Source organism: Harpia harpyja, chromosome 8 (assembly GCF_026419915.1).
Source record: "Harpia harpyja isolate bHarHar1 chromosome 8, bHarHar1 primary haplotype, whole genome shotgun sequence".
In the NCBI taxonomy this organism is placed as follows: Eukaryota; Metazoa; Chordata; class Aves; order Accipitriformes; family Accipitridae; genus Harpia; species Harpia harpyja.
The window spans coordinates 728,898-740,990 of NC_068947.1; the positions used below are offsets into that span (position 1 = coordinate 728,898).

The 12,093-nt window shown below is 40.8% G+C and overlaps 1 protein-coding gene across 2 annotated transcripts in view; it reads right to left on the bottom strand.

Moving 5' to 3' along the window:
* MAP3K15 (mitogen-activated protein kinase kinase kinase 15) overlaps positions 1–12,093 on the bottom strand; it is a 92,118-nt gene that overhangs the window by 5,339 nt on the left and 74,686 nt on the right. For both annotated transcript variants that reach the window (XM_052794236.1, XM_052794235.1), the window contains 5 exons: positions 9,653–9,836; positions 6,979–7,156; positions 6,052–6,226; positions 4,121–4,306; positions 3,681–3,786 (listed from right to left, as the gene is read on the bottom strand). In XM_052794236.1, the coding sequence (XP_052650196.1) occupies positions 3,681–3,786; positions 4,121–4,306; positions 6,052–6,226; positions 6,979–7,156; positions 9,653–9,836 (829 nt within the window). The remainder of the gene's footprint in view (positions 1–3,680; positions 3,787–4,120; positions 4,307–6,051; positions 6,227–6,978; positions 7,157–9,652; positions 9,837–12,093) is intronic.

Consider the following 12,093-nt stretch of genomic DNA (forward strand, 5'->3'; position numbering starts at 1 on the left):
AATAGAATGTAGTAGAATGTGATAGATTTGAATAGATTTGAATAGATTGTAATAGAATGGAATAGATTAGAATAGATTAGAATAGATTTGAGTAGAATTGAATAGAATTGAATAGATTAGAATAGATTAGAATAGAATGTAATAGATTAGATTGTAATAGATTAGAATAGATTGTAATAGAATGGAATACATTAGAATAGATTGTAATAGATTTGAATAGAATTGAATAGAATTGAATAGATTAGAATAGAATGTAATAGATTAGATTGTAATAGATTAGAATAGATTGTAATAGAATGGAATACATTAGAATAGATTGTAATAGATTTGAATAGAATTGAATAGATTAGAATAGATTTGAATAGATTAGAATAGATTGGAATGGATTTGAATAGATTATAATAGATTGGAATAGATTAGAATAGATTTGAATAGATTGGAATAGATTAGAATAGATTTGAATAGAATGTAATAGATTGGAATAGATTAGAATAGAATGGAATAGATTGTAATAGATTAGAATAGATTAGAATAGATTTGAATAGATTTGAATAGATTTGAATAGAATGTAATAGATTGGAATAGATTAGAATAGTTTGGAATAGATTAGAATAGAATGTAATAGATTAGAATAGATGTAATAGAATGTAATAGATTTGAATAGATTGGAATAGATTAGAATAGATTAGAATAGAATGTAATAGATTGGAATAGATTGGAAAAGATTTGAATAGATTAAAATAGATTTGAATAGATTAGAATAGATTAGAATAGAATGTAATAGATTAGAATAGAATGTAATAGAATGTAATAGAATGTAATAGAATGTAATAGATTTGAATAGATTTGAATAGATTAGAATAGATTAAAATAGATTTGAATAGATTAGAATAGATTGGAATAGATTAGAATAGATTAGAATAGAATGTAATAGATTGGAATAGATTGGAATAGAATGTAATAGAATGTAATAGATTTGAATAGATTTGAATAGAATTGAATAGATTAGAATAGATTAGAATAGATTAGAATAGATTAGAATAGAATGTAACAGATTGGAATAGATTTGAATAGATTGTAATAGAATGTAATAGATTAGAATAGAATGTAATAGATTAGAATAGATTGTAATAGATTAGAATAGATTAGAATAGATTGTAATAGATTAGAATAGATTAGAATAGAATGTAATAGATTAGAATAGATTAGAATAGATTAGAATAGATTGTAATAGATTAGAATAGATTTGAATAGATTAGAATAGATTAGAATAGAATGGAATAGATTGGAATAGATTAGAATAGATTGTAATAGAATGTAATAGAATGTAATAGATTTGAATAGAATTGAATAGATTAGAATAGATTAGAATAGATTAGAATAGAATGTAATAGATTGGAATAGATTGGAATAGATTAGAATAGAATGTAATAGAATGTAATAGATTTGAATAGATTTGAATAGATTAAAATAGATTAGAATAGATTAGAATAGATTAGAATAGAATGTAATAGATTGGAATAGATTAGAATAGAATGTAATAGAATGTAATAGATTTGAATAGAATTGAATAGATTAGAATAGATTAGAATAGATTTGAATAGATTAAAATAGATTTGAATAGATTTGAATAGAATGTAATAGATTAGAATAGAATGTAATAGATTAGAATAGATTGTAATAGATTTGAATAGATTTGAATAGATTTGAATAGAATGTAATAGATTAGAATAGAATGTAATAGATTAGAATAGATTGTAATAGATTTGAATAGATTTGAATAGATTTGAATAGATTAAAATAGATTTGAATAGAATAGATTAGAATAGATTAGAATAGATTAGAATAGATTTGTAATAGAATGGAATAGATTTGAATAGATTAGAATAGAATGTAATAGATTAGAATAGATTAGAATAGATTAGAATAGAATGGAATAGATTTGAATAGATTAGAATAGATTAGAATAGATTAGAATAGATTGTAATAGATTTGAATAGATTTGAATAGATTAGAATAGATTAGAATAGAATGTAATAGATTGGAATAGATTAGAATAGATTGTAATAGATTAGAATAGATTGGAATAGATTAGAATAGATTAGAATGAAATAGGGTAGGTTAGGATTGAATAGAATGGAAAAGAATGCAATAGGATTAGATAGGGTAGGATATAATAAATAGAATAAGGTGGAATAGGGTAGAATGGAATGGAATAGAATATTATGGAATAAAAAAGAAGAATAGAATAGTATAGGTTAGGATTAAATAGAATAGAATGGAATAGAATGCAATAAAATAGAATAGGATAGATTGGGATTAAATAGAATGGAATGGAAAAGAATGCAATAGGATAGGATAGACTAGGGTAGGATATAATGAATAGAATGGAATAGAATAGACTGAAATGGAATGGAATAGAAAAGAAAAAAGAATAGAATATTTTAGAATAGAATAGAATACAACAGAATGTAATTTTTTTTGGACAAGTCTGTCTTCAGAGGTAGTGCAGTTTTTGTTCTTTATTCCTGTGGGTGGGGGAGCTTCAGCGGAGGAAGCGGACTGTTGCACAGTGTGCTTTATTGCAATACTGAGCAGGGGAGTAGCAAAGCCTTGTGTGAGCTGGACCGCAGATTCTCTGGCATCAGCTCTAAAGTAAATATGAGTGGCACTGTAATAGCTCAGCTGTAGTGTACCAGTAGAGGTAGGTAGCTGTAAATTACAGCTGTAGAGGGAACAAATACATTTGTGATTAAATGGATAATAAGATATTAATACATATTTATTAACTGAGAAACCCTTGAAAGCTTGCTTTTTAAAAAAAAAAAAAACAAGTTCTTTTCCCCTAATGCCCTTGACCGAAGAGTTTACAAAGCCTTCCTCTTTTCCAGGTAGCATTTCTAACCCCAGGTCTCTCAGAACTTGCTGCAGGTGGCCATGCTTCCTACCAAAGAATAGCTGGCATTTTTCTCCTACAAAGTCCTAAAAAATTTGGCCAGTTGGGCTTGAAAGTCAAAGCAACTTTGGACTGAAAGGACTCACCATCACTAAGTGCTCTCAGCACATTCTCACCCTGGAAGGGTGCTCAGCACTTCAGAGTTACAAAACTACTTCCAAATTTCTAACTAACTTTTAGATTTATTCCTAGACAGTTCTTAGTCATTTATACTCCTCCTTCTCAGTGGTGGTGATTTTTCCTACTATCCATCTGTAGGCCAAAATCATACTCCTCCTTGTATTAATGCACTCCCTTCTCTGCATCTGTTCCACAGCTCAGTAATCATTTTTCAGAACACAGAACCAGACCTGTGCAGTGTTAGTCACCTTGGATGTCATTAAAATGTTCTACAGAGTCATTTTCTTTCTTACTAGAAAAGCTCCAGCTTGGACTGAATTTAATTTGCCTTTTTTTGTCATGGTTGGACCACACTGGTGGTGCAGAACCGCTGTTATCTCCTAATTATGTGCTGCTGTACTGCGAGTACAGCATTAATCCTACAGATCAACACTTCTTTCTGTACGACGTTCTGACCCTGTGCCTTTGATGTAGTGGCACATGAGATGCAGTTAATCCCATGCTGACAGATTAAACATCTAAACTGTTCCATTTGCTATCACTCTTTGATATGCAAACAGCCACCTTTTTTTTTTAAAGATTATTTTCAGCAGCTTTGATTTACCTGGAATAAGAATAGTGACTGCTGCTTGGACTGCACGGCGAATTATGTTATCCATTGCAAACATCCAGTGGGGCCTTATTAAGTGGTTTCTTAACACTTTGTTCACCTATAAATAAATAAGCAAGTTAAAGTAGCAGCAAACAACATTTGCTTACACCTCAGGAAAGAGGATCTTGTTTTTCAATAGTCAGATGAAGTTTTATAAAGTAACAAACAACAACTGCATCAGTCACTAAACCCCTCCCACCTTTGAAAGTCTAAACAACAGATTTGACAGTTTCAGGCTAGAGCTTTCAGACCGTACCCAGGCTGCGACAGTCAAGCCTCTCTACAATACAAGGAGGAAGAGGAGTGAGGAAGAGCAGGGAAGCTGCAAACCCCTGGGGTGAGCTCTGTCCAGGAAGAATTCCTCTCCCCCTCGTGCTAGGCAAGGAACTCACCGCATCCTGAAATCCAAACAGCACCAGATGAATCTGATTGATGGAAGTGCTGTCAAAGTCCAAATCCATTTTCAACTTGGATATGGTAGAAGCCATCACTCTCTGCTCAGGAGAGCGTATGAAGTCCCTTAAAATCCCAATAATTTGCTTGATGTGGGCCACTGAAAGTTGCAGTTCTTCAGAGCTCTGGAGAATAGATAATGAATATATATCAAGTAAGTCCCAGAGTCATTAAATATCTAGTTAGTAGCATTAGTATTTTTTAGGGTTACAATTTATAGTTTTGCCCATGTATATTTCACACTGATGCACAGAAATCACAGAACTTTTGTTTCTGCAAAGCCTTTATTTTCTACCTTTTTCTAACTACAGTTTTTTTAATAGTAATTCCTATTTTCCAAAAAATAAATTAAGTCTAGTGCTACTGTGGCAGTCACAAAGGGAAGAGGGTCCAGATAATACCTACACATGTCTGCAATATACTGCAGAGGGCAGCTCTCCTCCATAAAAACAGCAGAGTGAATTGATAAGAGACCCAAATTCTTTAGATGCTATCCTTTCAATAAGCTGAATCTGGACTTGTACCTAATTACGCAGACATTTGATTTCCTTAGGCAAAAAAAATGTTTATAGATGCATTTAGCATAGGTCAGAAAAAGGTCTAAGATTACACAGTGGTAGGACTCAAGTGTTCACTCTATGATTTGCCATCCATAACCCCCGCAGTTAAAGCCATCCAAGTGCCAGTGAGAACAACGACCTGTATAATCAAAGGTAAAGGGAGAAGTATTCCAGAAATTATGGAAAAGAGATGGTTACAGCAGTGCTGCAAAACAGCTGGAGACTGAGGTAGGACTTGCTGTTACTAAATAATCCTTCTTTATCCCAGAAAATATTTAGAGCCCTGGTTATCTCTGACTGAGATCTCACCTGTGAATTTTAGTCCTCTGTAAGGCTATTTTGCAGTTCAAGCTTGGAGCAGAAATTTACCCCAATGGCTTCCCCAGCTGGAGCTTGTGGGCCTTTCTCTGGGGCCTGTGGAGCTCTCTGGGAGCCCCCCGGGTCTGGGGCAAGCCGATCTGCACCGTGAGGCGGTTTGGAGGGGAGTGAGCGATGGGGAGAAGCAAACCCCTGCGCTGCGTGGAGCCGGCTGCCCACGCCGGGCTCGGACGGAGCTGCCCCGGCCACGGTGCTGCGCCTGCCTTTGCTCCGAGACCAACGGCGGACCGGGACCCCACAACAAGAGTCAGCAGGCTCCCCTTTACGGACATGAAGTCCAGGTGAAAAACCATAGCTTGATAAGAACAGGTAACATCAGTGGCACGTCAGAAGCAGACATGAAGAAGGAAAGGCTGAGCAATCAACTCCGTTACTGGTGTGTGGCATTGCTTGGCTACGGGTTAACCGAACACATGATTTTTCTTGCTCCTCTTTACAGTCACTAAACCTTCCCACTCAACCCTTCCCTCTACAGAAATCTACCTTGGCTTTTTTAAGATTCATGTACTGTGTTCTTGGCATCTAGTTTACATATATTTTGAAATCAAAATCATTAATTGGTTCCCTGTCCTTAAAGCAAATGATACATATTACTGCCTGGTGTTCCATTTCCATGTCTTTAAAACCCAAAACAAACCACATAAACCCCCTCCCCCCAAACCACCAACCTCAGCCCCCCCCAACCCCACACCAAATGCCCCAAACTTCCTGCTCCAAAAAAACCCAAGAGCCCAGCAGCGGGCAAAAGGCAGTGTTTGCTGTCCGTTCAGGCAACAGCAAAGGGCTCGCACAGTTACAGGTCTCCAAGATCAAAGATGTTCAGAAGGAACAATCCAAGCACCTTCATTTATTAGTTTTCAGAAAAGGCATACTACTGCTTGGCTTGTCATTCTCCTTTTGACAGGGGAAAAGGAAAGCTGAACTGAAATTACCTGTGCAATACAGTCCTGCAAATTGGAAGCAACTTTGTTCTGTTCTTCCTTAAGGATTTTATATAGGATCGCCCGGCGTTCACTGTCCTTCCGCAGCAGAAACAGACCGGAATCCTTGTCCTCAAGGGAAGGAGAGGTGCTCCTGTCCTCCGCGGCCGAGCCCTCATCAGGCACACTGCGTCGGCAGCCAGGCCCCGTGCGCAAGAGAGACCTCAGCGTTAGCAACACGGCAGTACTCAGAAGTGAGTAGGGATACTTCAGAGGTTAAAAAAGTGAGCTAAACTGCAGCAGCGGATTGATCAGACTGTTGAACCCTAATTCTGAGACAGAAGATGGCTCAGATCCTCAGCTGGTGTAAACCTCACTGAAGCCAAAAGCACAAGGCTGATTTCATCCCGCTGAGAAGCTGGCATTAATGTCAGCCAGCACCAGTTCAGTTTTGGGGAGGAAAGCTGAAAACCCTGGACTGAGATAACTGTTCACTTTTTCGGGCACCATACTGTACCAAACTCATTTGGAAGTATATCCAAATATACTTCCAGAGAGCTTTGTGCTCTCTGATCAGCAGAACTATCTTTCTGCTGCCCTTCTTTTGCCACATTTTTTTTAATGAGTACATAGAAGGGTCAACTCTTCCACTAACTCCAGAATCCATATCCACTCAGTCAATAAGACGACTGACATTTATTCACCAGGGAGGGAAAAGTCTATAAATACATGGAAACCTTAAGGAGAAAGAATCATTTTTCATTAATTAAATATAGACAGTATTTAAATTAACTGGTAACTTGCCTATGCAACTTGCTTGCTGTTTAACACACCTGCTTATCTAGTCATTATGTGAAAAAATTGCCCTGAGATAAAATATAATGTGAATTAAATTCACATAATCCCTCATGGGTATCAAGCAAAAAGCAAATGCTTTACCTTAGTAAATGGGAAATGGGATGCTTTGTCTGAATCTCTGAAATGGATCTCTTTGGCCTTTCAAAAAACACGTCATGCTGTACATCAGAGTCTGGCGAAACGGAGCCATGCTCACTGCTGCTACTGCCAGCCTGTTCTCCGTGGATCGGCAGCGGGAGGGATGTATTACGATTGTAATCTGGGAACAGACAGTGTAAAGCATGTAAGAGCACTAGGCAGGAAAGGGCAATGTGCTTAAAACAGCCACGATCATCTTCAGTGATATCAAGACCTCATTTTGCAAAATGGCTGAGAGAGGTAACCTTGTTGATAGAAAGCAGCAATACAACTCAAAATAAAATGCAATAAAAGGTGTGAACGAGCTAACTGCTGAACCCAAAGACAGCAAAGCAGCTAGATACTCGTACGAAATGCCGTTTTGTTACCCTCTCTTGCACAAACACACACATATATATATACACAGTCCCCCCTTGGTGCTGGTACAACTAGATATACAGCTGTTTAAAGAGCCTGAATCCAACCCATAGGTTACCGTCGGCTGCTCCACCAGCCATACATATCTCTAAGCAGAGAGCGCTCTGCTACCCGCCCTCCTCACTTCTGCCTGTGTTAATGGACGTATATTTGCTCCCTCTCCGACACCTGAGGCATCTGCCTCGCTCACATGTCCCCTTGCCCTCAGTAAGGACTCTCTCTCTTAGCACTAGCCTGAAGGAAATCTCTTGTCCCTTTCCAATTCATCTTGAAAGTAAGAAGAAATAAAAAAAATAACAGCTATTGAGAGCTTGCTATAATCCTGATTGCCAGTTTGCAGCTGCGGGGTAGGAAAGGTATGCACTCAGGTGTGCACTCAGAGTGCACACATCCGTGAAGCTAAAATATCACAAAAGTTTTTGATGCTTGTCACTACAAATTATGTGGAGGTGAAGGAGGAAGAGAGCCAGAAGTCAAAAGTTGTTCGGAGAGCTCTGACATACTCCGTGGTACATGACTGATGTTCAGATGGCTGAGGTTAAACAGTCACAGAAATGAAACAATATATGTCACCTCGTGAGAACTGGTTCGAGGCGTCTCGGCAGTACAGAAAATTGAAAGTTGCTGTCCTGAGAGTAAGGGCCGAGATTTGCTCTGGGCTGCCTTCATTACTGGACAGAAAAAAGGGGTAGAGACAGGATGGAAAGATGGAGGCAAAGCTGAGGAAACCAGCGCCGAGGGAGGGGGCAGACGGAGGAGACGGAGTGAACCGCTGCGGCCAAGACCGCGGCACCTGCTGGGCGAGGACCTGCCTTCGGCCCCCAGACCCCCCTTGGAGACGGCTGCAGCAGCCAGCACGGCTGCCCCAGCCCCGGCACACGCTCGGCTGCAGCCGCGTCGCCCTTCCCTCCCTCGCCCAACAGACAGTTCTCGTACATTCGCCCGCTCTGCTCGTGTCCGCGGCCGTCACGGAGCTTGCGTCTCGCCGCAGCCCAGTGCTTAACCCATCCAAAGGAGCTCCATAACCCCAGCAACGCGCGGGAGAAGAGGAGAAAGGAGGAAGGCAGGAGGAGGGAGGGGGTGCAGAAGACAGCTGCGGCTCCCCTGGTATTTGAGGAGCCTGTCGCTCCCAGGGCAGCTAACAAGGCAAGCTCCTCCCTTTCTAATGCCAGGCGGTTTTTGCAGAACGTGTCCTCAGGCAAGGGCTGAAAAGCCGACAAGAGAAGGTCGTTGCAGCGGGGCAGAAGGCCACAGCCTGCCCACAGCTCCCGACGCTGCGCCCGGGCTGAGCAGGGCGAGCGGTCCCGTCACGGCAGGGGTGGCAGTCCTCAGTGCCCCTCAGTTCGAGAGAGGATGCCCGTTTGCTTGCCGAAACCGAGGCAGCCAGGCGTTATAAATGCTTGGCTAGTTTTTCCCCTTAGAATTCCATTCTTTCAAATGTTCCTTGCTGAGGGGGAAAAAAAGCTCAAAACGGGAAGCAATTCGATGTGCATCGGGAGCGTGTGCATGTGTGTGTGCAGACCGGGGAAAGAAGCAGCAAGACCAATCAATGGCTTTGCCTGTTTTTCAATGGACAGTCCCTTCAAACACTAACGATTTATTTGGCAGGTCTGTATTAAGGTTTGTTATCTTATCACTGAGAAAGTGGCTGATATGTTGCAGGGGGAGGGGGAGGAATACACTAGGCAGATAAAACGACCCGCTAAACAGCTACTTCAGCACCCATGTGCCAAATTTCCAAGTTACGTTTCAAGTTTGAAACTGCTGACCCATGTAGACCCAAACACCTAACAGACCCACATTTTCAGTTGCCAAACACCTACTCTATAAATAAACACATATCTCTCAAGTGTATGTAACTGTGACTCTAAAATGCAGAATTGCTTTGGAAAGTCTTCACCAAATGTCGTTTTTCTAACTTTAATTTACTATAAATGAGGCATTTACTTCTGGGGAGAGGAAAAATGGGGTTGGGAGGTTTCAGCAAGCAAAGCGCAAAATAAGCAAGACACCATATTTTGTGGGAATTATTAAATTTAAATATGTCTAATTACAAATCACAGGCACTTTCAACAGTTGAGTTCCTGCTGCTTTCCTGGCACAAGAAATGTCCTTTGTAAAAGAGAGTGCTTAATGATTCCAATCTTTTATATAACACTTAATGATGATGTTGACTTGGATTTGGCTGATAATTCCTTACCTGAAGGCTTGAATGCAATTCTGCTTTTCTTGCCCTTGTTTACTTGTTTAAGGAAGGAATCTCTGAGCAAATCAGATGCTGTAACACGTTTACTAGGATCAGGTTCGAAACAGAGCAAAATAAAGGCCCTCGTTTCAGCAGACAGTGATTCTGGAATTTCAGGATGAATCTTAAACATCCCAACCTGCAAGTAAAACAAAAATACAAATTATTTATACTAAACAACTGCAAGGACACCATGGGCCAAAGCTTTCTTACAGTGTGATCTCTCACGCTCTCGCTGACTCTTGCGGAAAAGGAGCCATCCAGGTACCCACACAAAGCAGTGAAGCACAACAAGGTTCTAATCCTGTTTTTTACTTCATTGCAAACACGGTGTGAATATCGATGTGGTATTATGCAAATGTCAAGCTATGGATGTACCCAACCATCTACCCTCAGGCAATCTCGGGATCCGGGCATTACCCACACCAAGTGCTTCAAATGCTGCTTATCCTACTCGCCACAAATCCCTCCAGCTATTGCATACGCTTCCCGTCACCCCTGCCCAGTACTGTGTGTCTCAGTCGCTGACTCCTCCAGCACATTCGTGCCCAGGAACAGGAATAACTTCCTCCTCCAGCACCGACGGCCTGGGGGCTGCACCTGTTCTGCTCCCGCCGCTGCCAAATTTCCTTGTGCCAATGCTCACAACGACCTTGCCAGACCTTGTCACCACCCCCAGCACTCGGGCCAGATGTCTTCCCCAGCCTTTCGGTGTTATTTAACTGAAAATCACATGATGTCCAAAGGTTTAACAAGACCCCCTGCTCTTTAAGTAATGAAAAACGTGCTTCGACAGGTTGCTCCCTAGTGATTTTTCCAGCTCCTTCGCTGCCGCCTTATTCTCCAATGCCAATCTGGCATAAATGTTTTGAAGCGAGAGCTGTGTAACACGCGTGCACTGTACGGCATTTATTTGGCAAGATTATGGCTTGTAGTCTTGGCATCTTTACATAAAACAGGCTCTGGAGAACAAGCAGAAAGATAGCGGCCACAAGGGAGATAGCAGCCCAGCAGTTAAACAAGTGCCAGCTGCTTTTAAATAATCTCATTATACAGCTGCATTAACACGCTGTGGCACCATTAGGCACTCACAATAGTGGTTCAGCTTCAACGCAAGCTAAAGCAAAAAATGCTGAGCAGCCGTGCTTATGTTTGAACGACAGTGCAGAATATAAAATGCTAATAATGCATTAAAGCCCTCCAAACCATGACTCTAAGCATATTCAAAACTCAGTATTTCCCTCACGTAATGTTTTCAATATATGCAACTTGCTAACCTCTACAATTAAATTGATGTATTTAATAAAGAAATGGAATAAATAAATAAGTAAACTGATGTTATGTCCTGTCAGCAGGCTACAACATCTATACATTTACTTTGTCTGACGGAGCATCTTTATCTGATTTGTAAAACCCCACATGCATTGTGGACAGTGCTTTACAAATGGGGTATATAGTTTCACTACTTCAAATTTTTGCTCTGGAGCAGAGAGAGGAGACAGCCGCCTGCTTGCTGTGCTCTGACAACTGCTTTTGCCATGTCTGTCCCCGCGGCCAGCCCCCTCCTCCTCGTGCGGTCTGGGGACGGGCTCCCAGGCCAGCTTCAGCTGGGGCAGCGTCACGACTGAGAGCACACTGGTGCCAGGTTATTCCCTTACGCACTAAACAAAACCCAGGACAGTCCAGAACAGGACCAGGAGATTTGAATGCACGTCTGATCCTATCTTAATCTCTGCGGCTCAAGGGGAATAAGTTTTGTCGCAAGCATCCGGAAACTCCGTGGCGACATTAATTTACTTTATCTCCACTGAATGCCATTTGTTTGCACTCCTTTCACACGGAACCAGATGCACACCTACTATGCTCATAGATGAAATACCACACAATGTGCACTCAGCCAGGAATTATTTCCAGTTTACTCCGGCCCCTTTTCTCTATTTTGTCCAACTCTTTGGCCATTTGCAGTTTCCATAGTGACTGCACAGCCAGACTTAGACCTTCTCTCTCCTCACCTGCCCTCTGCACGACAGAGCATGCATGTGTGGAGACGGGGACGTCACAAGTTTGATATCCCAAGTTTTCCAGGCTTCTGTTCTTTTTACATGCCTGCCCAGTCAGCCTGCTTCATTTCTGCTTACCTTTATTACACAGCAAAAAGAAACCACAGTTTGCAATTCATGGTGCCCAGCAAGAGGCAGTTCCAAGCAGGTGCCAGCAGAGCCAAGAAACAGAAAACAGAACTGAATGCCTGACTGTAGCACATTAACACAGTCTGCAATAACAGCGCTAAAAACTGCCACATCCTTGAAGAAAGAAGGTGAAGAAATGTATTCTGAGACTTCAGAAAACAGCCCTGTGGCCAGGAAGCGCTTACGGGCAGGACGCGGGGCCACGCA